The sequence below is a fragment of the Perissodus microlepis genome, chromosome 3, assembly GCF_051167445.1.
Source record: "Perissodus microlepis isolate ML-2025 ecotype Zambia chromosome 3, ASM5116744v1, whole genome shotgun sequence".
NCBI lineage: Eukaryota > Metazoa > Chordata > Actinopteri > Cichliformes > Cichlidae > Perissodus > Perissodus microlepis.
In genome coordinates, this window is record NC_140463.1 from 8415454 (window position 1) to 8440514 (window position 25061).

Here is a 25061-nt window from a genome sequence, read left to right on the forward strand (position 1 = left end):
TGCGCTGGGCTACTTCAACACATAGCACTACACCTCTGGTTCTCAGCTTCACCTCTCCATCGCTCTCCCCACGGCTACAGTACAGGTGAGCTGACACATCCATCAGTGGAGGCTGTGGGGAGTAAGGAGCAGCAGCTGAAGCAGGTTCATTTGTGTTGATGGTTTACAGGTTTCCTTGGTCAAAGGTCACTCAGAGTGACAGACGTTGCCGTATCAGGGAGATTCAGCTCTGTGATTTCACCTTCTACTGATGGAGTGTAGACCACATCACCTTCACAGAGGACGACCACACAGTCACCCGTGTGCAGGCCGATGAGTTCAGTAGCCAGCGACTGAAAATGTTAGCATAGCTTACCAGTGACAGGAGCCAGTGGTTTTTCCCAGCTGATCATGATGGATGTATCTCCCACTTCCTCCACTTCATGCTCTTTGGGATCATCGGGTGCTGTGAAACAAACGTTGATGCATGACACAAACTGTATTTCAGTCTGGCTGCACTTATTTTTAAAATTAAGATGACGAGAAATAAAACCAGAAATGGAGTCAGAACATAAAGTACGAGTGTTCGCACCTGTTGTTTGTCAAGTAGTAAGAATGAGGTTGTCCTCGCCTCCCTCAGTAACATCACAGACATTAACAGTGTACCAGGGAGAATCAGAATCAGAATCAGAAACTTTATTGTCATTGTCACAGGTACAACGAAATTAAGAATGTTCCCCGATCATTGCATCATCCCTAGCAATATCAAAATATAAATAAAACAATAAAATTCAATAAATAAATAGACAGAATACTTAAATACTAATGAGAAGTTCACTGATGTTCACAGAGGTAGCTGTGCAGGACACATCTGACAGAAACAAATCTGTGATGAGCAGGAGAATTTGTAATCAGGCAAAATTTCAACAGACAACACTTTTGAACTGAAAGTATAAACAGCTTACCAGCCTGGCGTCCGGGGGAGGACGCCATCATCTACCTCCTTCACCGAGCTCTGACTCACCTGGAGAACCCTGGGAGCACTGTGAGGATCATGTTCTTTGATTTCTCCAGTGCTTTTAACACCATCCAGCCATGACTTCTGAGAGACAAGCTGGAGCTATCGGGAGTGGACCACCACATGTCTGCCCCTACCAAGAACAACAGGCTATCCAGTGCCGTGTCCCTGCTCAATGAGCCCGTACTCCACTCTGAAACCTGAAACTGTGTCCAAGGCTGCTGGAGGTAATATCGGTCACAGACTCTGAGATGTCAACCACAGGTGGAAGAGAGTGGTCTGACCTCGTGTTGTAGCCACTACAGGACAAACAGAGAAAGTCAGAGATTAGTTACTCAGGACAGTCTCATACATGCATTCAAAACCATCAGTGACACAGCACTGTGGTGACTCAGCCAGCCTCTCTTAACTTACACGATCCATAAGTGGTGGTGAAGTCAAAACGTGGGACCTCTTTGTGTCCAAAATGCAGCACACTGATCAGCTGACCCTCGTCGGTGATGCTGCGTTTCATACCAGAGATGGTGTACGACTTAAGATGGCCAGGAACTGCCACCTTTCTCCTCAGGCTGTGAGACTTTTTCTGTAAAATGACATGAGATGTAAGATAATTGGCTAAGAGACAGTTTACAGGCTGAAATTATTACAAATGAAAAAAAAGACATTAAGTTTAGCCCAATCATGGAGGAAGAGAAAACAAATCTAAAAAAAACAAACCCTTTCCACTCTCCACTTAAGGATGTACTGGGTGATGTGTGCAGACAAGTGGGCGTTCCACTGAATAGGGTGGGAGTCTGGTTGGTTTCCTGATTCTGTGACGATCACCTGGATGGGACGGGGACCACCTGAGACAGAGACACAGGAGTAGAGACAGCTGCTTTACCACTGAGGAGAACAGTCACATCGGTTCTCCAGTGTGGGAAATCATTTTGTTAAACCAATAGCTTTACATAACCCAGTTTAACAGTGAGTGGGTGTGTGGGAGGATTTTCCTGAACAGAGCAGAGAAAAAGTGTTAAAAACCAGCAGGTGAGATTCCAGCACAGACGAGAAAACCGTTTCTGTTTCCACCGTAGTTTAAGATTTTTCCTGTTTCTCAGAAAGAAGCTAAAAAAGTGCAAAAACACTTTAAAAACTGACACCAGTATAAAGCTTGTAGTTCTCTTACAGTGTTACCTGACATATAAAACTTATTCTTCCACCATGAACAGCTTGTGGTGTAGCTATATAGTCTCTTTTCCATCCAAGAAACATGTTTCACTGCAAAATTAAGCATCAAATTTCACTATATTCACCCAAACAGATCCACAGAGGACGCATCGCCCATGTCCTGCACACCACTCTCAGCCATGTGGACAAAAAACAGTGTAACTATGTGAGACTGTTGTTTGTAGATTACAGTTCAGCGGTTAAACACAACAGTGCTCGGCAGACTGTTTACAAAGCTGAGGGATCGAGGACAAATTAAAGGGAATCAGAAACGTTTAAAGCAGCAGATCAACGGTAAAATACACACCTGCCAAGAACAGGCTGCAAGTGCAAACCTTAATGTGGCAGTGATATCAGACGCAAACATTACCGTGTACATCATTACACGCTGCCTACAAACACTCAGTTTACTTGCACAGGTCCTGTTACAGCTGCACTTTGAAACTCGAGTCAGAATTATTTCAGAATACTTTATTAATCCCTGTGGAAATTATGAGATACAGATGCTCCAAGACAGTAAAAGTAACAGAACTATTTACATATACAATATGTTACAGAGTTTACAAATGTAAGAAATAGCAGTAATATATACAAATCTTTGAATTATACATATAAAATATTTACAGAGGTGATTAAAAATAAATATCAAGAATATTGACAAAGAATATTAGAGAGGTGGAGTATATATGATTGGACTCTAACCTGTGAACCTTTTCATTTTATTTATTTTTTGTGTAAAAAGGGTGTAAGTACAGTGTTTACAGTGTGTTAGATGGAGGAGTTGTACAGGGAGATGGTCACAGGCTGGAATGATTTCCTGTGTCGTTCAGTGGTGCATTATGGGTAATCTCAGTCTCTCACTGAGCGTGCTCCTGTGGCTAGCCAGCATGTCATGGAGTGGGTGGGAGGTGTTATCCATGATTATCCTTCTCTTGGACAACGTCTGCCTCTCAGACACCACCCTAACAGAGTCCAGCTCCATCCCCACAACATTACTGGTTTTGTGCATCAGTTTATTGAGTCTGTTGGTATCTGCAGCAGCACTGACCACAACAGACTCACAGAAAAACATTCAGATGCTGCTCTGGCCCACTCGCTTTCTGTAAGCATCCCAGCCCGACTTTCTGTACAACTCTGCAGCTTCCGCCCTATCAGAGGCTGCCAAAATGCCTCGTCCCACGATGATGACATCAGAGCCTTTGTTGTAGACAACTTCCTCTGGAGAGGTGTACTGCTGGCCCAGCAAATCTCCTGTAAGGGGGGAAGGAGACCGAGAGAAGGGAAATGGGGTTAAAGGGGGAGACTGCTGCAGACTTTGGGAGATTAGCAATAGCTATAGCTTGTTTGATGTACTACAGCACCACCATGTGTTAGAAATGAGTCATGGCAAAAAGCAGACTTCAAGGTTGTCTGAGGTGCAGTTTGACCTGAACTTTACAAAAACAGAGAACGACTTCACACAAATCTCTGAATCTCCTGATCAGACACGGTTCAGGCTTCACCTTCAGGTGTACAGACTGTGTAGGATGGGGCTCCACGAGTTACAACAACAAAGGATGTATCACTAAAAGCATGCACTGTGTATCCATGTATCTTCAGTAGGGTGGATTTCATATCAACACTGTGTGCACACCTCACTTAGTTCTTCTAGTGTGAATTTATGTATAAAAGTGGAAAAAGTTCAACAAAAGCAGTCAGATTTACCTCCAGCCTGCATCTGCACCCCGGGGGTCATGTGGATGAACTCTGGCCTCTCTGTGAGCTTGGAGCCACAGATAAACCCCATCACAAAGTCCGAGTGCTCCTCTGCCATTTGCACCTGTGCAACACAAAACAGCTGTAAGCTGAAAAGAACAAAGCACGTGTAAACAAACTGAGAACAAGTCCCACACAGATGTGCTCACCGCAGCCTTTGTGTATTCACCAGCAGCCAGTGATCCCTGGGAGCTCATCTGAGCTATGAGCAAACAGCCTCGGCCCAGAGGCTTTCCTACAGCGCTCAGACCTTTAACTACTCCCGGCTCCGGCACTGCGTGGGCATTCACTATGTGGGACCAGGAGGAAATCTGGTACAAACCACCTGGAGAAAAGACAGAAGATCACAGCGTTCGAATACTTTGGATATAAACAACATGATTTTTAAGTTATCCTGAATTTACACGACAAAAAGAAAGTGTGAAATCGTCTCACCCTCATACTGATGCTTGACTGTGTTCCCGATGTCAGCAAACTTGCGATCTTCAAAGATGAGGAAGTTGTGTTTCTCTGCTAAGGCTTGCGTGTTCTGAATGAAGGCTGATGTGTAGTCCTGTAACACATATGGAAAAAAACCATCAGCTTGTTTGTTACATGTACAGACTGAAGGTTTGAGTTGATCCTGCTGTACCTCCAGGATGTCTACATGGGTCATCAGCATGCAGATCTTTGGACCGAGCGACTCGGCCAGCTGCAGCAGCTCCTCGCTGTTGGTTACATCAGCAGACACACAAAGGTTGGACTGCTTCTCCTCCATAATCTTCTGCAGCTTTGATGCTAGAAGGTGAATGTCTGCAGATAAAAGAAGGAACAAATGAAGAAGGAACAGAAAATGAGAAACCAAAGAAAACACCACCAGCCATTCTTGGGGCTGAGAGAGAGTGAAGGTGACAGAGTTACTTTACTGATTTTTTGTTCCTGGATTGTGAAGTAACACAAGTAAACACATGAGCCCCACTGAGGGGAAAACTGTAAAGTTGTACCTGAAAGTGTTGTTGTCCTGGATGAACTTGAGGACACTCTGGGTGGTTTGGGCGTCGATGCGTTCGGCTGCCTGCAGCACACGGAGCAGCTGAGATATGGAGATGATGGGATGGAGCTTGATTCCCTTTGAAGCCAACATCTCCACACCACCTTGCTCTCTGTCCATTAGGACCACTGCATCCGTCACCTTGAATAAAAACATGTCAAAGGTCATTCTTGTGTGCTGCTGCTCTTGCTGACATCAGAGCAGCGTAACGATCGTATTATTATCTTTTCTGTAACGTTAGATTCTGGACCTTCTTTGCAGAGCACTTCAGCCGTCTCCAGGATGCTGGTGCCGCTGGTCACCGTGTCCTCAATGATCAGGCACGTGTCCCCCTGACGCAACGACCCCTCCACCAGCCGTTTGGTTCCTGAAGCAGGGTTACAGAAGGCAAATTACGAGTCCATACTGAAGGACAAACTTCCACTTATTCTCAAACTGGGAAATATTAAACAATAATATCACAGACACAGTTAACTATCTGACTGCACTGGATACCTGTGGGTACAGCCTGAAGCATCAGGCTTTTCAAACATGTCTGTTAGTCTTTTGAAAATCAGTTGAGGGCGGCTCACCATAGTCTTTGGCCTCCTTCCACCTGACGACCAGGGGCAGTTCATGTCAGCAGATCACTGTGGCCAAAGGCAAGGCTGTGTAAGGTACCCCACACACAGAGTGGAACTGCAGCCCCTCTTCTTGCACTCGCTCGTAGATGAGACTCGCCACCTGGAAGAAAAAATATATATAAAGGAGAGAAGAGAAAAATGAGCACAGTTTAGAGTGATGTGCTGCAGATGATGAACTTTTAATAAAATGTTCATTAAAAAGCTGATCCATTTAAATGATCAGCTGTTTAAGGCTGAATGGTTTGAACTGCTCATCCTTATCTTATCCTGAGTGACCTGAAGAAGAGCCGTGTTGCTGCAGAAAGCTGCTGATTCATATAAAGATTATTGAGGCTTGCGTGAGTGATTAGCTGCTGACAGGTCCAGTCTGATCTGTTTGAACTGCCTTACGCTATGTGAAAGGAGGAGTTCACTGAAACTCAACCATTAAGTCTGCTAAATTACTGTAAAACAAACTGCGAGTATTAATGTTACACAGGAGCTGACGAGTGCCTACACAGACACATTTGCCTTCAGAAAGTGCATCCAGCAGACGTTTCCTGTGTCCGGTATCGCTTTCAGCTGTTCTGAAGTCAGTATGTTATGCAGTCATGAAGGCAGCACGTGGTTACCTGGTGCGTGAGCGCGGGGTGGGACACGAGCACCCTCAGGTCGATATAAATGGGTGCCAGCAGGCCGCTCTTCAGCTTGTATTCTCCGAACTTCACTCTGTTCACGTCATGGAGCTTCAGGATTAAACTGTCAGTGGAAGCGCCGTCCATGCTCTCCGTATTCACGAGCTTCAGCTGGAATTTAACTCGTCCTCAAAACTTGCCCTAAGCTTTCGCGCTACCTGGAACCCTTCCGCCAAATGTTTCAGAATAAAAGCGTCAATGTATGTTTTGAGAGGATTTAATGTTTACAGATAAAACGTCACGTAGGTCAGTGAGCATGTGTGATGAAGCCTGGTAGAAAGAGTTGTTGTTTGTGAAAGTTAAAATGAACCTGATGGCAGACATGTTTCATTAACACCTCAACATAAAGAAGGGGTGAGGGGTGTTGGCAATGAATGTGAGACAGAGATCAGTGGATGAAACCATCAGAAGCTCATGTTCTGCAAAAAGAGAATAAGTTTTTGTTTTCTGAAGCTATTTTGGACATTTTTAAAGTCTTCAGCATGAAGTTGTCGTTCATCGTACTGTGAGGTTACAGGCTAGACTGCTTAATAATGGCCTCCAAGTTTAACCTGACACTTTTATTCATATTTACTTTATATTTGTATTCTGTGTCTCCAAAGTCAGAATATAGTTACATTTTAGAGTCGCTGATTTGCAAAACAAAAGCTAAACTCGGTTCAGACGTGAGTTACAAGTTACAAAACAAGACCAACAGATCTCAAATTAAAACCCACGTTCTCAGTCTGTCCCAATAAATAAACACAGTGAAGCTCTGCTGTAAGTCTTTCTGACTGAATAAAGTTAAATAAAGTCATACAAAGACAAACTTGCATTATGCAGCATTTTATTCAGATAGCAACTAATCCATGTTCAGATGTTTTTACATGCGTCTGTTCTACTGTATTCTACTGGTTACACTTTTATATTCCTTGATAAGAACTGATTTATGCTGAGGTACATCCTTATACTATTCAACGTGGAACAACAATATAACTCACTGATTTTCCATGTTGTTGTTGTAAACGACAGGAGGAGATTTATTGTCTGTGTTTTTGCCATGAGCGGCTGAGTCTTTGTGTGAATGCATGTATGCATCTTTTCAAGGAGCGTCAACAGCAGAGGGCCTCCTTCTTTGTTTTTTGGACCTTATTGTCTCTATTTTCTCTCTCACAGTGTCTCCTCTGCCTCAGGCCACCACAGCCAGGTGTTGAAAATACCTGCAGTTAACAGAGACATGTGACTCTTGAGACGGCATTTCAGATAGAAACACTGCTGAGCCTGAAGTGTTTCTGTCTACAATCACCAGATATCACAAGATACAGACACAGACAAAGCTGTGTGTGCATCAATAAGAAGGCGTTACACAAGATAATGAATCTTCACCTTTATCATTTACAGCTTTCAGACTAAAATATAACTCTTTAAGTAACGGTGCACTCACTTCGTGGAACGCACTAAATTACTTTTATTTTGTTGTGGGTTAAACATAACCTAAGGTTTCTAACCAAGGTCCTAACATGATTTACAGTCCACAAGTAGAAGTCTGTGTGACTGTGTAAACAGTACACAATACAAGTAATGCAAGTAAACACAGACAGTAGGTCTGTACCACAGTTATGTCCAGTTGTAGAATGCAGCTTCCATATTTAACAAAGCCCCAATATTTCTTCTTATACTTCTTATAATATTTCTTCAGAGTAAAAGATCTCTCAGCAGAATTATGCAACATTTTAGGCACACTATTGCCCCTATCAACTCAGTGAGCTGGGATTGTTTATTCTAAACATGAACTACTGTTAAAGCAACAGACATGGACTACTGGAGCCCCACACAACAACATCTATACTGTCCAGTCTCTCCTGGTGGACATGGCATCACGTTATTCATGGTTACATACAATTTTAGACTGATGTGGGCCAAGCCTAGCCAACATTGAGACCTCAGAATTCAAAAGGGCTGTTGGGGGGTGGAGTGGTATACATATACACATATATACACACACACACACACAAACACACACACATACACATACATATATATATATATGTATACAAAAAACTTGAATCTTACAATGTTTATTTATCGGATAAAATAAGTTAAATGTCACCGTTATTATTGTCCGGCCGGAAACAGGCCGGGGGTGTCCTCAGGTGGAAGCTGCGTCCACCTGAGGATCCACCCTTCGCGGTCTAAGTGGGCGGGTCCTCCGAAAGCCGGTTAGGCCGGAAGTGAGCGACTGTTATGATCCAGCCTTCAGAATTACGTCACGAGCTCTCTCGGTGGAGTGACACTGCCGTCTGCTCCTTTTTATCTAAAATATAACCGGACACTGGCGTAAATTCTCGACCGTCTCACACTTCTGTTTAATCAGTTTTCTGTTTGACGTTTATTCAGCTGTGTGAAAACCCCGGAGGAACCTCCCGATGGATTAATAAAGTTTTATTTAATCTAATAACTTTAATCTCAGCCAAACCGATTTACTCACGAACAAATAAAACACTGAAAAAGGCCAAAAAAACATGTTTAAGTTATTTAAGTAACTTTAGCGAAAGACCGCGGGGGTTTGAAAACGATGTGCCGGGCTCAGATATTTGAAGTTTACACAGCTACATTCGCGCCTGAAAATATGTTAAAAGTTTATTTTGCGACCCAGAAAGAGAAATAAGAGTAATATTAAAACTAAGTAGCTGTAGTAATAGTAGCCATTGTTAGAAACTGGAATTGGCTAGGCCAGTCTGGGATATGTTTTTTCAATTTTGTTGTCCAGGTGGGAAATCGGGAGATATGGGGAGAATGGTGGCTCCGGGAGATTTTCGGGAGAGGCACTGAAATTCGGGATTCCCACGGAAAAATCAGGAGTGTTGCCATGTATGGCCTAGCATAGCCTGTAACGTTATTATGACGGACACATTTTATGAGTGAACTTGACTTTAAGTGACTTACAGGTTTCTTTGAAAACTACTTTCCTATATCCAGGTTCTTCCTTTTTACTGCCGTCCTCCTCTCCTCGCAGCGCAGGTTTGCCGCTGCTGAAACTAAACAGAGCTCCCTGAAAGGCACAGCCAATCACATTTGCCATATTTGTCACATGACGTAGGACTCCAGTAGAGGACGTAATTTAACTCTTTCTGCACCGCTGGGTGAATGAGACGCTGACAGATAGTTTTTTTTCTATCGGGTTTGTTTTTCTTTACTCGAAGAGATCAAATTATTGGTGGGGACATGTCCCTTCCGTCCATGCCAAATCCACGCCTTTGTTCAGCAGGAAATACTTCAACCAACAGATTTTCCTCGTCATCATTTCCCCATAACCCTTTAATGACTCTTGAGTACTTTTGAGATTTAAATTACAACAAAATAACACAATAAAAAAATAAAACTGTCAATCGTGCACAGAAATTACTTTTCTTCACAGAGTAAACTTTGGACATTCACATTTAACCTTTGGACAAACTGGGACATTTTCCACAGTTGATCTTTCCCATATGTACAAACACACAGTAAGAAACAGTCCCTCACATGTGTTCCGACTACTAGAAATACATGACACACACACACACACTTGTTCACCACACTGTCCATCCATCCATCCATTCGCTTCCGCTTATCCTTTTCAGGGTCGCGGGGGGTGCTGGAGCCTATCCCAGCTGTCATAGGGCGAGAGGCGGGGTACACCCTGGACAGGTCGCCAGTCTGTCGCAGGGCCAGCACACAGAGACAGACAACCATTCGCACTCACTTCTACTCGCACATTCACACCTAGTGGCAATTTGGATTATCCAATTAACCTATCCCCACAAGTGTTCACCACACTGCTATCTGCTAATTCAGTAGCATAGATATTGTACCATGGAGATGGCAGGTTAACCACCAGCTGAAGTTGGATGAACCTCTATGAGGTGATATGAAGGGTTTAGGGCTACAGTGCAAATGTAAGATTGTTTGTTTCTGGGCAGGATTAAAGGCAGACAGCAGAATCAGCATTGAAAATAGCTGCAAAATGTCAGATTGGTGGGTGTTTTGTGGGTGTTTTGTTTTACTTAACTTTGCTTTTTTTTCTTGAAAAACAAAATCTGTGAGCAAATTAATAATTTAGTTATGGGACTGGGACATGAGGTCAAGTTCTTTCTCTACTGGTGACCTGCTTTATTGTAGAACTGTTTGCAGTAAAAGGTGAGCAGCTGCTAGTTATTTTGTTAATCCCTTGGATAACAGAGACAAAAAGGATACAGCAAATAGTGGAAGATGGATGCAGACTGGTTTTTCTCTGTGAGGACAAATTTGAGAATCCCAGAGTTACTAAAACTGATTTAGAGCCACTTCAGTTTTCACAACACTCAAAAACATGTTCATCATTTCTCTGCAAAAGCTGCCTGCATTTAACCAAATCAAAAACAAAGTCCACAATTTCAGTGTGTGTAAAGAAAAACAAAACATTAGAATGTAGAACAATGAGAGCGACGTGTTTAAGATGCAACATCCAGCTCTTTCACTACTTTTAAGGAGAGGTGCAGGGTTTACACTTTTTACTGAATTTATATTGATTTTTGCGTGTGTTGTTGCTGACTGTGTCTAACTGTGAGATACTTGCTGCAGGTCTCCCTTGAAAAATGTTTTTAATCTCAGTGGGATCTTCCTGGTTAAATATAGATTAAATAAATAATAAAGGGACAGATGATTGAAGCCTGTAAGTATTTCTGTGCGTTTCTTTAAGGCACACAGAGCTTTTGGATTGTAGCAGAAAAAGCAAAAAGTGGAATCAAAACATGTAAACAGTTTGTTCACGGTGGCTCACAGCACAGACACGTGGACATGAAGTCGTGTCATGGAGCTTTCTTTTCTGACTCGATGCAATAAAACATTTAAATACTCGTATTCATGAATCTCATGATAATTTGGGGGTTTTCATGATTTCTTTGAACTTTTGCTTTTCCAGGGTGTTATTATTGCACTTCATACGTCTTCAATAAAGTATTTTCCACAGCAAACTGTGAATTGCTTGGAAATGGCAGTGTAGCCTTTCCACTTATTATGAGCCTCTAAGACCTTCTTTCTGATTTCCTTTGTCTTTGGCGAGTAACAGTCGTCCCTGTCATGTGTTCAAGTGCCCTGTTCCTTGGAGTCTTTTTTATGCTGATTGGATGTTGTTAGGAAGCCAACTGACTTAAATTGAGGTGTGTTTTTAAAGGTGATTCATTACTGTAGGTGTGTTTTGAAAGCAAACATTCACATGGGGCTTTTTACTACATTTGGTACAAAGCAAGCCTACAAATGTATTTTATATTACAAAATGTACCAGAAGCGACTAAATAGCACCGGTGACTCTGATTATATCAAGTTTCATTAATACTGCATAAAATTGGGAAGAAGTTTAGGAAATTGTTCCATATTTCCTGGGGGGCTAATAATTTTGGCCTCAACAGGATATTATGTGTCTGACAACTCTTTTAAAAAATAACAGTGTAAATTGTCATGTATTAGTGGGAAATGTGTTTTTGCATGAATGATTTCCTTTTCTTCTCTGCATGAAACAGTAACGGTCGCCTTGAGGCAAATCAAAACTGGTTTAACGAGGGCCAAATGGAGCAGAAACAAAATTCACCCGAAAACAAAAAAGCTGATTTGCTTCCCTGCTGTGAGGCTGCCATAAATGGAGAGTCTTCTTGCTGCAGTTTCAGTCATTACCAAGCTGCTTCTCAGATTACACTTAGTCCCGCCCCCTCAGCACACAGCTTAAGCCACTGGTGAGGCAGCTTTTCAGCATGAAGGCGTTGCTTTCAGGCTTAACTGCCTGGTTTCCTAGGGAACCGTGCAGCAGACAGGCTGGGCGGAAAAGCGTTTCCGGGTCGGCTCAAACTTGGCGAGAGGAGCAGAGAGACAAAGAGGAGGTGATAGTGAGGTGGGGGAGGGAGAAGACTCCGTGGAGAGGCAGTGGGGGGAGGCTGAGGTGCTGGCTCTACTCTCAGTGTGGGACCAGGGTGGACATCAGCACGTGGTAGAGAACAGAAGCACATTTGAGGGGATTTCAGAGCGTCTGAGGAGGCTCAGTGTTGTGCGCAGCTGGAAGGAGTCTCAGCTAATTCAGAAGCATGAGACTTCAGAGCAAGAAGCCTGATGCAGGCACGTCAGTGAACTACAGCCCAGGAGTGGAAGAAAGGCCACGGGAGGAAGGTGTGGATAATCAAAGAAGAATCTACCCAGTCCAGCAAGGTAAATGTGTTCAACACAAACTGTACTAATGACGATAACAACATGACTTTGTTCACTTTGGGGTAAAACAAAAACTAGCATCAAAGGATAAAGCTTGCTTGTGCTAAAAACTCAGACAATTACATTAACCTCCTAAGACCTGAACTCTTCCATGGCATGCATTTTTAATTTCTCTTTGATATTTGGGCTGATTAGGACCTGTTGAATGTAAAAACAAAGAATTATCAGAATATTTTTTTACCTGATTTTTGTTTCTAAGAAAAATGAGATCCACATATGAGGAGAAGAGTAGCAGTATAATGTCCTCGGAGGTGGATATCAGGCCCTTGTAGAGCAAAATTGAGTTTTGGTCTAAATAACCCAAAATGTGATGTCCATATATGTGGATCGTAGGAGGTTAAAGTTTCTTTTTTTAAAAAAAAAAATCACCATTTAGCCAAAAATGACAATGTCTTCATGTTTGCACAGGAATAAAGACTCAATTTCATTCAGCTGTTTCTGACTCTACGAATGTGGCTGAAGAGGGAATCCGCAACTGGACAGATGATGAAGTAAAAGCGCTTCTGTGCGTCTGGGCCGACCGCAACATTCGGGAACGTTTGAAAAGCACGCTGCGCAACAAATCCATATTCCAAGAGATGGCTCGGCAGATGCAAAGAAAATATGGGGTGATACGCGACTGGAGACAATGCCGTACAAAATACAAGAATTTGAAATATGACTATAAGATTGCTAAAAGTGCACACGCTGCAGGAGGCAGCAGTGCAGGAAGCCTGGGGAAGTACATGAAGTTTTTTGATGAAGTGGAAGCTATTTTACTGGACAAAGGACTGGAAAATGGGAGCATGGAGATGCAGAAGAGACTGTATGATGGTGAACTGAAAGCAGGGAGGCTACAAACACCAGCAGTCCACACAGGGCAGATAACAGGCTCTGAGAGTGAGGTGGTCATCGACATGGATGATGGTAAGCATCACGTTTGCAAGCAGTTGTTTTAGATTCAAGACTCCATGTAAATAATTTTCTTATTTTTCCTTATTTAAGATGACAACAGTGATGATTGCAACATGGACGGAGAAATGGAAATAAAGAAAGAGAGAAGTACAGGTATGCCAACAAAGAAAAGAAAATCTGCCACCTGTGGAGTTTAGCTGCATATGTAAGCTTTTCCTTCCATATCTGTTCTTTTATTCCAGATGCCCATCGAGCACACACAGAATTCAGCTTTGACCAAGTGGTCACGGTGTCGGACGCTGGTCGCAACTGGAGCGACCAAGAGGTGCAAGCCCTGATCCAAGTCTGGTCCGATGAGCGCATATGCAGGAAGCTGGAGAGCTCAACCAGAAAGAGGGACATCTTTGTCCAGATCTCGAGGAGGTTACTGCAGCAAGGCATCGATCGTGACTGGAAACAGTGCCACACTAAGTACAGGAACCTCAAGTATCTCTACAGGTCCCTTCAAAGGGGCAAGACTGATGAAGCTGACCCGAGATGCCTCATGAGGTTCTACGAAGAAGTGGACTCCATTATGAATCGCACGACTAACGACTCTCTGCGAGACACAGAAGAAGATTCAGACAGACTTACAATATCTGACAACTGTGATGAGAAAAATAACATGGACGGCAATTTGGCAAACATGAGGAGAGCTGTGGAGGACAAAACCTGTACCTCTGATTCTGACTTAACCATTGAGGCATCAAACACTTATGAGTCAGAGCGGCATAAAATCAAGGAGCATCGTTTGGATCAAGAACACATGTTATTGAGTGAGCAGATCATTTAATCATCATTATCATCAGTATGAATTAGATGAAAAGGTTACACAATGCATTCAGTGGTCAGTTACCATGAGTAAGATAATCAAGCAGGAACACCACGGACAGCCAAAAACAAAGGTTTTGGGTGTTTTTGTCCCTTAAAATATTTCTCAAAATCTTATATCAACACAACATATTAGTTAGTATTTCAACTAAAACCATAAAATCTACAGAGAAATTGTGGTTCAGTAAACTGACCCTTTAACACTGAATAGGTAGAGGGAAGGTAGAGGGAAATAAATATTATTTTCAAACTACAAACTTTCCGGTTAGTAAACAACTTGGTCCAACTTGAGCTGCAGCCACCCAGGAAGTGGTTTTAAGATATGTTTTATTTAAAAATGAGTCTCGAGGTGGTCGTAAGCCAGTCTTACTTTGTTTAATACCAAGACAATTCTTTTCTTTTGCAGCAAAGAAGCATATCTATATCTGTTTTTTAACTGCCTTAAATATTATATTTTGCAGGTGCTTCTGAGAGTGAGGTCGATAAAGAGAATACTACTGCATCAAACAGAAGACTGAAGAGGAAAGCTGTGGATGAAGGTCTGAAATGTGTCTCCTTCTGAAATAATTAAATATGGATAAGAACATGGCTGTGAGCTAAAACAATGCACAACTCATGAAACCCTGTTAGGAGCTGACATGTTACACTAGCAGTACTTAAAAAGTACGTTAACCTTTGTCCTTCTTATTTCCAGACCCTGGACTGCACACATCACTGAAAAAGCTGAACCCTCTTGGCCCTGTTGCTGCTGACAGACTGCACACCCAGTGTAAAGAAGAGCAGGACCACATCCCCATAATAAAGATCAACTCAGTCTGTTCAGTGGCCTCCCCTGCTCCATCGCCACAGGTAACATACACTGATCTCATGTGACCATTACAAAACTGACGTATTCTCCGACATAATAAACGCTGGTGTGGGTTCTTTTAAAACTACCCCAACTACTTGATTAATCGAGTGATAGATTATTATATAATAAATTCATTATTTTTCAAATAAAAATGGCCCACATTAAAACTACAATTGTAAACTTTAACATGTTTAGGTTTCAGATTGTTTCACATTGTTTCAGATTGCAAAAACAAAGAATAATTGATTAATGCAAGTATTGTAAAGCCTAAAGCTGCAGCTCTATGATGTATGTTGGGCTGACGTTTATTAATCCAACCTGAGGAAAAGTTATGTCTTAAGTGTTATTCACTAATCCATGTTAGAAAATTCCAGAGTTGGTTTTGTTCACCTGGTCACAGGATTTTTAATGGGAGAAATGTTTCTCTGCTTATCCAGGTGACTTCTTCAGTATCAGCTGACCACAACCTTAACAGTGCAGTACTTAAGCAGAACAGCTGCACAACAACTGAAACCAGCACCACTGACTAACAATGAGCCACCAATTCAGTTTCAGGATCGTCAGTATGCAAACTGGTACCACGAGTACCAATCACATCACTGTGAGATGATGAACAATTGTTTAGAGGTGTCATCGCCTTTTCACATAACGGCTCCCCACTCAAACCAGGATGTGCACATCGTCACTGAAAGAGTTGCCACTGGCCTGTAGGTGTAAACAGACCACAGAGTCCCGGCCTGATGAGCTAGCTCTTCTGCGCTGTGCAATCTTCTAACCTGTGGTTGTCTTTCTGAATTCAATGTAATTGGAAAATAAAGAAAAACACATTAAACTGCAAGCTAGTTGAAGGAAACCAGGGTTTTGGTTCATGAAGACATTTCACCTCTCATGCGTGATGGATCGTTGACCTGCCCGGTTTCTATGCAGGTCGTTAAGGGTCCCATCAGTTGAGCTGACGTGTGACTCAATGCATGGGTTATGTGGGTCACATGACCTAAGGTGTGATTCCTATGTGGGACAGCTTCATGAACCAAAAACAAAGTCTAGCTGCCGTCAAATTAATAACTTCAAACTAGCCTGGTCTCAACAACTGTATCTTATGTTTCATCAGAATCAAGAATGTGGCAATCATGTGACATCCTTACAGACAAGCTGCATGATAACATGTTGCTAACAACAGTGACACTTTAAAAGGCGATTTGTGTTTCCACCATTTTCTTCTTTAAAAAAGAAACAAGTGCTGCCTGCTAGGAAATCAAATCCGGCTTTTATGGGCGTAGACTAAAATGAAGCAATTCTTCTGTAAGTTCACTGGCGTGTTTTGTGTTTTGTCTTTCAGGACTGCTCAGGATCCACGAGCGCCATGGCCTCCACCCCAGGTACTGCATTAAGGCTCCCCAGGAGCCTTAATCCGCACTTTAGCGCTTCAGTTAGATGTGCATGTTTTAATTCTTTCCTTGTTTTCAGAGTTGAAAATCGGCCAGAAGCTCAATGAGGGCAAGACTAAACAGATTTTCGAGCTCGTGGACCAGCCGGGACTGGTTCTAGTCCAGTCTAAAGACCAGATCACAGCTGGGAACGCCGTGAGCAAAGATCAGATGGAGGGCAAAGCTGCCATTGCCAACAAAACCACGAGCTGTGTGTTCCAGCTGCTGCAGGAGTCTGGTGAGGTTTTTATTTCTGCACAAGGTTTTGGGAACAACAGATTGCATCAAAGGTTGATTCAGTGACTGGAAACAAACAGCCTAAATCTCGTGCATGAACAGAAATGATAATCATGCAATAATACTTAATGTATGCAAATTCAATAAAATATAGTTTTTAATCTCAGATGTTGTCATTTGTCCGTGAGTTTGAGGTTGCTCTGATATCCACCCTTCTCTCCTCAGGCATTAAGACGGCCTTTGTTAAGCAGCACTCGGACACGGCGTTCATCGCAGCGCACTGCGAGATGATACCCGTTGAGTGGGTGTGTCGCAGAGTGGCGACTGGATCTTTCCTAAAGAGGAATCCAGGAGTCAAAGAGGGCTACCGCTTTTCTCCTCTAAAGATGGAGATGTTCTTTAAAGTGAGTCATGCTGCGTGCTGTGATTATCTCCGTGTGTTTTCAGTCTGAGTGTTGCAGCAAACTCATCACTGATTGTGTTTTTAGGATGATGCCAACAATGATCCTCAGTGGTCAGAGGAGCAGCTACTGGAGGCCAAACTGTGTCTGGCTGGGCTCACTATTGGTCAGTGTGAGGTGGACATAATGAGCCGCAGCACTGTGGCCATTTTTGAGATAGTGGAGAAGGCCTGGGCCACTCAGAACTGCTCCCTGGTGGACATGAAGGTAGGCTGTGCAGCAGCGCCCCCTGCTGGTTAAAGTCACATCTTGGTGCAATCACAAGGACTTTTTCTTTGCTTATAGATTGAATTTGGCGTCAGTGTGAAAAATCGAGAGATTGTGCTCGCTGACGTGATTGACAACGATTCATGGAGGCTTTGGCCAGCTGGAGATCGGAGCCAGCAAAAAGACAAACAGGTGATGGACTGGCTTTGATTTATTTTCATGCTGATATGAAAAAGACACAAGCCTCAAGCTTTTCTTTCCCCTTTGTAGGTGTACAGAGAGCTGAAGGTAGTGACCCCAGAGGCAATGCAGATGGTGAAGAGGAGTTTTGAGTGGGTCTCTGAAAGGGTCAAGGTACAGCAAACAGATGCCTCTAATCTATTCTTGATCTTGTAGGAGTGTTTAGCTCTTTCTTTGCTTTGAACATCCAAACCAACAAACACTGTTTAACATCACAAAAGCCTGCAGCTGCTTCTGATGTAATTCAGGAAAAAACCAGCACAGCTGTACGATTTTTCTTTTGAGCAGGTAAAACTGACATAAACTGATGATTCAATGGTTTCTGTGTGTCTACAGTTGCTGCTGGAGCCCCAGGCAAGCAGCAGGGTGGTGCTTTTAATGGGCTCCACCTCAGACGTGGCCCATTGTGAAAAGATAAGAAAGGCGTGCGCCTCCTACGGGATCCCCTGTGTCCTCAGAGTCACCTCGGCACACAAGGGTCCAGATGAGACGCTCCGCATTAAAGCTGAATATGAAGGTGTGCTTTAATATTGACGTAACTGCGTCTTTATACTGATCTGGGATTCTTTCTAATCGGATCATTTCTTTATGCTGCGTTGCAGGTGATGGCATACCCACTGTGTTCGTGGCTGTGGCTGGGAGGAGTAACGGCCTCGGCCCAGTGATGTCTGGTAACACGGCTTACCCTGTGATCAGCTGCCCTCCTCTCACTCCAGACTGGGGACCACAAGATGTCTGGTCATCCCTCCGCATGCCAAGTGGTGAGCAGAGCTCTTAACTGTAACGTGCAGCGTTAATCATTCGTGCTGTTTTTGGATTTATTTATTTTTGTCCTGCAGGTCTTGGCTGCTCCACCGTGTTGTCTCCTGAAGCTTGTGCTCAGTTTGCAGCGCAGATCTTGGGGTTGAGGGACCACCTGGTGTGGTGCAAACTGAGGGCATCCATGCTCAACACCTGGGTGTCTCTCAAGCTGGCTGACAAGAAGTTACAGACCTGCAGCCTCTGAAGAGCCCAGCGTGCATCACACTCAGCAAAAGAGCTTTGGTCCATTTAGCACCCTTGAAGCGAACTGCAGGACTGAAAATGACACAATTCATTTATTGAGGCCAAGTTTATAACACGGAACTGTTTCTAACAGATTTGTTATAGTTTCTCATTTTAATAGAATTTTATAGAACTTTTTAATTTGTTTATTTATTTTTGCATGCATGTTGTTGCTGCCTGTGTTTAATTGTGTCATTTTTGTAACTTGCTGCTGCCTATCGTCAGGTCTCCCTAAAAAAAGGTTTTTGTTTCAGTGGGATCTACCTGGTTGAATAAAAGTTCAATTACAAACATTGTTTACTATGAAAACCCCTAACTGTAGATGTTTGTCACACATATGATTGAAGCCTGTATGTATTTGTATGCTTCTTTAAGACACACCGAGCTTTTGGATCACAGCAGAAAAAGTGGAATCAAAACATGTAAACAGTTTGTTCACGGTGGCTCACAGCACAGACACGTGGACAGGAAGTTGTGTCATGGAGCTTTCTTTTCTGACTCGATGCAATAAAACATTTAAATACTCGTATTCATGAATCTCATGATAATTTTGGGGTTTCCGTGGTTTCTTGAATCTCACTCAGTGCACGTACTCATGAATACAGTCAAAACATCCTGTAAATATTAGTCTCAGACTGGAAGAGAGGTTGCTGAGAAATGTGAGGGAAAGACAGATGGGAACATAGATTTCTTAAATTATGAATAAAATCAGTTTAATATCGCTCACGTTTATACACTGTTCTTTTTTTTTTTTAAATCTTTTGATGCTCCCCTGATCTGCCTGGAAACAGTCACACTGAGTAAAAGAACCTGAAGTTTCTCTACAGGTCCCCTCAAAAGGGCAGGACTGACGAAGCTGACCTGACTCATGAAGTGGACTCCATGATGAATCACGTGACTAACGACTCTGCCAGACAGTTACAATATCAGTTGTGATGATGTGTCTTTAAAATCAAATCAGTCTTTTATGTGTGATAAATATTATAAATATGTGTTTAACACTGTATCTAAACTAATTCAGCACCACAGAGCTAATTACAGAAACGTTGATCTACTTCAAACAAACTCCCTGATTGTCCCCCACTGTGCTCCATCTGGGCGTTTGTGGGGGTGTTTGTGTGTGAGTCATGCTGTGTTTGCCACATACACAGCATCTTTATCTTTAAGTGATTATATGACAGACCGGGTGGCCGAGAGGCTTTGTGGTGAGGAGACAATAGCTCTGTGAAAAATTAAGTGTTTGTTTTTAACTGTGCAGCTTAATTTGTTTATGCTGCTCTAAGAATAAAGTAACGCGTCTTTGAAGAAGTCGTTCTAACTACTATGATTGATGCTTTGACAAAAGCTAATTTACTTTTTTGCCTTACTTGGGAAAGAAAATTCATTTTTTGAGCTACAAAGTCCCAGAAATGTTATTACACCAAATAAATAATGCATCTTAAACTATAGTGGACAGAAAGGCTGGATTAAAAGCTGCTTGGAGAGATGGCTGCGTCTACATCGGCTCACTTCTCACCCTGTTTGTCATGTGCTTCATGGTGTTGTGATGTGAAGCTGTGCTCTCTGCGTGCAGACGAGTTTTTTGTTTTCTGTTCTCATGCTGACCTCCCACAAGCAGCCCAGTATGAGCAGGGGCCTCTTTCCCCCTCATCCAGTTGCCCATTGAGTTGTACATATCTTCCAATTACTACCTGTCTCCCATGTGGTGTCTGTGCTATGTATGTGTGGTCGGGGTTTGCAAACTTGCATGTGACAAATTAAGGTTTGATTGAAAGTTTTAGGTCTAATCTTAAAGGTAGAGACAGTGTCTGTCTCCTGAATCCCAGCTGGTTCCATAGAAGACGGAACTGGAAGTACTGTGTTGTGACAATAAAGCACTATGAGATCTTTTAGAAGGTATTCATCCATCTGACCTGCAGCCATACTGGCTTTATTTAAGGAACACTGATTATTTACATTTTTACAAAAATGGCAATTAAAACACAGGCAGCAACAACACACATGCACAAAAATAAATAAACAAATTCCATTAAAATGAGAAACTATAACAAATCTGTTAGAAACAGTTCCATGTTATAAGCCAATCGCGGTCCTCAACTCATCTAACCAGCCAATCACAGCCGCGCATTGATTTCCACGTGAGGAGAAGACGCTCAAACATCAAGAGAAGACGTTTAATTAGGTACAAATAAAAAATAAAAACCTTTGGAGCTTTATCCGCAAAAGTTAATCGTTTTACTCTTTGAAGTGATGGCCAAATGAAGCTTTCTGAAGCTTGTGCTGAAAAACGGTTCATTACTTCAAGCTCTTCAACACAGTCCTGTCTGGTGACACCTGGTGGCCAAAAATATGAAAAGCAGCTTGAGTCTACAAATTAAAGTGTACTGCTTCATCATGACTTCCCACTCTACAGAGTGATTCACTTCCCTATAATCCACTGAATCAGATACTGAAGTAGTTACGTTCTAAAGGAAGCTTCAGTCGTCACTGATTATGTGACTTTTTTGACACACACGTCGGAGCGTCAGCTTCAAGCTGGCCATCACTAATGAGAAGCTTGTCTTATCAAAAGCTCCAACAGGTCAAAACAGTGTGTTTTTGATCGACTCGATTAGTTTGAGAAACTGAGCTGTTTGCACGTTATCTGTGGAGGAATGTTATCAAAGTAAACAACATCATCTCATGACAGCAGCGGGTAAAAGCTTTGTTTATTTTGTGGAAAAGTCCTTTCATTCATCCTCATCATTGTGTATGTGGTGTGTTGCAGTGATGGACTGTAACAACATGACAGCTCAACCAAAGCAGGGCAGCAATGCAACCCACACAAATGGACAATTAAAACTATCAGCAACACCGACTCGTGATCTAGAGCTGGTGTCACCCAGAGTTTTGTTTTTAGAGATGTGTAACAGAACCAGGCACAATGGATCCTCTTACATCAGGTCTTAGCTGAAAGAAAAAAGGACAAATAGGAGCAAAGAGGCAACAAGGCTAAATGAATACAGGAAGCATAGATAATAACTGGAGTTAACATTCTAGACAGCAGCAGCTACTGATGTTGTTGAATGTAATGTGTTGTTTTTACTTGTATTGGTCTGTAATGCAATAATAAAATGCTAAACTCAGTGATCACACTGCAATAATGTTTTCCATTACAAACCACCAAACATGCCTTTGTCTCCTGTGCAGCGTGAGCTACAATCACCTGATTTCAGTTCATGCAGAGGAAGAAAAAGGTGGAGTCATCTTACAACCTTTGAGGAGTGAAGATATGGACATTTCTTTGTTTTTAATTATTGGATTATTTAAAGCAGTATCACTGTGGTTGTGACTGTGTGGAACTTTTAACCTCCTAGGACCTGGCGTCCACATATGTGGACATCACATTTTGGGTTATTTAGACCAAAATACTCGATTTTGCTCTACAAGGGCCTGATATCCACTTACGAGGACATTATACTGCTACTGTTCTAGCAACGTTTTAAATGAATATCCTCATATGTGTCTCTTATTTAAAAAAAAACAAAAATGAGGTAAAAAAAATTTGGTAATTCTTTGTTTTTGCATTTATCGGGCCCCAATATGCCCAAATATCAAAGAGACATTAAAATGCATGGTGTGGAAGAGTTCGGGTCTTAGGAGGTAAAGGCCCCAAACTACCAAAACTGTCTCCGTGTGGTAGTAAATCATTTTATTTAATATGAATATAACTGTAGAACCAATTGGAAATGTTGACAAATGACCATGGACAAGTCAAATCTGTTAAATGTGAGGTGAGCAGTGAAAAATCATGTGACTGACATAAACTTGGGGGTGACGGCCTGGAAGGTAAAATGAGCTTTTTAATCTCTCTGAGACAAACTGTAAAGAACAAGAACAGATTCAGTGCGGCTCTTCGTGTGAGCACGTCTCTCTAAATCCTGTCACACAATCACATGATGAGATAAGCTTTGATTACAAAAGTTACTGAGCTGTTGTGCTCGATCAGTCAACACCTTCCATCACTGCTGCACTGGAACGCTGACTCTAAAAAAGCCCATCACACTGAATATTGTTCGGTGTCCACAAACATGTCCAGTTGGTGTCCAGTTGTTCTGCAAACATACACTGTACAGGATCGGCAGCATGTTAGAGTGATTTTTTTATTCTGTTTCCTGGGACTTAAGACCATGAATGAAACATTTAAGACAGAAGGAGACACAGGGGTCAAATGTCACATTTTGCAGAGCCTCTGATCCTCCCACAGGCTAGAGCAATGTAAAGGTTTTAGATTTGACTTTTTAAAAGCATTTATGATTTTACTTGAGTGATTCCTCGTTTATCTTTTACCTCATTGTTCCAGTGAGTGATTAAAGGAAATCTGTCTCACATGCACGTTCAATTTAGACTCACCAGTTTACCAAACGAGCGTGTGTTTGAATTGTGGAGGAAAGCTGGAGTACTTGGAGGACTGCAGGTAGGTAGAGAGCAAACAATCTCCTCATAATAGGTGTTCAAACCAGTAACCACCTTACTGTGCAGCTGAGTTTAACAGCACTATCATGAGGCAGTTATTCCTCTGCTGTCATGAGGCTGCATCGTGCCCCCAACAAAGAAATCCAACTGCATGAAAACAATAGCAAAGGAAAATCATCATCTCGATTCCTCTTGTTCTGTGTCAGTATACAAATCGCTTATCAGTACACTAAGCTAAAGTTGTAGCTAAAGAAATATAGTGATTATAATTTATGATGTAACCAGAAACTTCTCTGATTGACTCTGATGACCTTTAAAGTTATGGTGTAGAGTTTAGAGGGGTTTCCTGTTACACTATAAGTTATGGTGTGATTTAACATGTAGATTTCCAGCTGAGGCATAAGTCAGGCATCAAAGCTTGGTGTTTGTGTCCATTTCTGTAATGATACTGAATGACAAGATCTAGTTACTTTTTACAGATTCCGGTTTGAAAATGTCATTATGCACAACACAGGCGACTTTTTCAGTTTTTTTATTGAATGACTTTGAAGCTGAAATTGAGGCCCTGTGTCATTATCCTACTCTATAAAACATTTACTGCACTGAGTAATGAATCACCACTCAATAACATGCACGGAGCCTGTAACCCAGGGGGCAGCTTTTCATTTTTCCCTTGTCAGTGTCCAGCAGTACTTCCAGACAGTGTTGGTCAAGTTACTTGAAAAAAGTAATCAGTAACTAATTACCGATTACTTCCCCAAAAAAGTAATCCCGTTACTTTACTGATTACTTATTTTCAAAAGTAATTAATTACTTAGTTACTTAGTTACTTTTTAAAAACACGATTTACAACCTGAATAGGTGATAAAGTGATATATCTTTCAGCCCAATTCTACTTTTTCTGCATAATCCATCATACAAAATGTAATCAAATGGAAACATCTCTTTTTAAAATTTGTTTTATTAGTTTTAACCTTTTAACTTTATGCATCAAGCAAAAATTTAATTATATGCAACATTCTCTGACTGGAAGAAATTTGTTTAACATTTAAACTTATTTTCTGCACATTTCAGCACATAATTTTTTTTTTTTTGTGTTTACACTCAGTCTTTCAAATAGATGCAAGTAAAACACAGCAGAAAATAAATAACATCAAAGACTAGCGGTCCTGTTGCTCTATTTTCACCTGTAAAGCAGGCGGAGGTGTGCCCTGGTGCAGGTGTGCCGCAGCGGTCAGTGGAAGAATCCGCGAGTTTCTCTGTGAGTTTCCCATTACGTCGTAGCGCACTCGGTGCTTGCTTGGAGGTTTAGGGGGTTTTTTCGCTGTAAAAAGAAGTTTTCTTCCCACGCACAAAGGACACTAATGTTTTTGTCACTTTTTATGGAATCAAACTCAAAGTAAGGTCAGTACTTCCACGCTTTAAACGCTGCACGCTCATACTCTCTCCGTACTCGATATATGATCCACTGTTGATCTGCACACAGCTGTTGTCACAAACGTCGCACTTGCTTACGTCACTGTCATGAGACATTCTTGCAAAAAAATCACGGTTTTAGTAACACTCCTACGGGAAAGTAACGGTAATCTAATTACCGTTTTTGCAATAGTAATCCCTTACTTTACTCGTTACCTGAAAAAAGTAATCAGATTACTGCCCATCTCTGCTTCCAGATAGTAACTCCGTTCTATCCTCTTGTGGTTTTCACTCAGTTATATACCTTAATCTTAACTGTATCTCCTCCTCTAACTTAATATTTTCTCTCTCCTCCTCCTCCTTCTTCTCCTTTCCCTCTCTCTGCTCTCTCCATGGCTGCCACCCTCAGATCGCCTGTCC

General features: G+C 42.1%; 3 protein-coding genes and 1 long non-coding RNA gene across 4 annotated transcripts in view; 2 read left to right on the forward strand and 2 right to left on the reverse strand.

Annotated features, from left to right (window-relative positions):
- Positions 1 to 25061, forward strand: part of LOC146389750 (neural cell adhesion molecule 2-like) — a 631716-nt gene that overhangs the window by 16054 nt on the left and 590601 nt on the right. The window lies entirely within an intron of this gene.
- On the reverse strand, positions 172 to 1889 carry LOC146389752 (uncharacterized). The gene is made up of 5 exons (XR_014798562.1): positions 1715 to 1889; positions 1412 to 1580; positions 572 to 1296; positions 356 to 445; positions 172 to 271 (listed from the first exon to the last, which is right to left on the reverse strand). It is a non-coding gene; the product is annotated as an uncharacterized LOC146389752 (long non-coding RNA).
- On the reverse strand, positions 2767 to 6765 carry LOC146389753 (uridine 5'-monophosphate synthase-like). Its single transcript, XM_084913761.1, has 8 exons — positions 5564 to 6765; positions 5242 to 5358; positions 4945 to 5132; positions 4593 to 4753; positions 4397 to 4514; positions 4111 to 4286; positions 3911 to 4025; positions 2767 to 3457 (listed from the first exon to the last, which is right to left on the reverse strand). The coding sequence occupies exons 4-8, from the start codon at positions 4716 to 4718 to the stop codon at positions 3279 to 3281; spliced, it is 714 nt and encodes a 237-aa protein (XP_084769887.1). The 5' UTR covers positions 4719 to 4753; positions 4945 to 5132; positions 5242 to 5358; positions 5564 to 6765; the 3' UTR covers positions 2767 to 3278.
- Positions 12118 to 19299, forward strand: LOC146389754 (uncharacterized). The gene is made up of 15 exons (XM_084912570.1): positions 12118 to 12480; positions 12949 to 13446; positions 13525 to 13587; positions 13677 to 14249; positions 14766 to 14843; positions 14999 to 15153; positions 16494 to 16533; positions 16622 to 16819; positions 17044 to 17222; positions 17307 to 17486; positions 17565 to 17678; positions 17757 to 17840; positions 18063 to 18243; positions 18329 to 18487; positions 18566 to 19299. Exons 1-15 carry the CDS (start codon positions 12360 to 12362, stop codon positions 18730 to 18732), a joined length of 2790 nt encoding a protein of 929 aa, XP_084768696.1. The 5' UTR covers positions 12118 to 12359; the 3' UTR covers positions 18733 to 19299.

Coding starts and splice junctions, on each gene's coding strand:
- LOC146389753 (XM_084913761.1), bottom strand. CDS start 4,718: ATGGAGGAGAAGCAGTCCAACCTTTGTGTGTCTGCTGATGTAACCAAC. Junction 4,026..4,110: donor GTGAATACACAAAGGCTGCG/GTGAGCACATCT, acceptor TGTGTTGCACAG/GTGCAAATGGCAGAGGAGCA. Junction 3,458..3,910: donor GGTGCAGATGCAGGCTGGAG/GTAAATCTGACT, acceptor CCCCCCTTACAG/GAGATTTGCTGGGCCAGCAG.
- LOC146389754 (XM_084912570.1), top strand. CDS start 12,360: ATGAGACTTCAGAGCAAGAAGCCTGATGCAGGCACGTCAGTGAACTAC. Junction 17,841..18,062: donor GGGTCTCTGAAAGGGTCAAG/GTACAGCAAACA, acceptor GTGTGTCTACAG/TTGCTGCTGGAGCCCCAGGC. Junction 18,244..18,328: donor CATTAAAGCTGAATATGAAG/GTGTGCTTTAAT, acceptor GCTGCGTTGCAG/GTGATGGCATACCCACTGTG.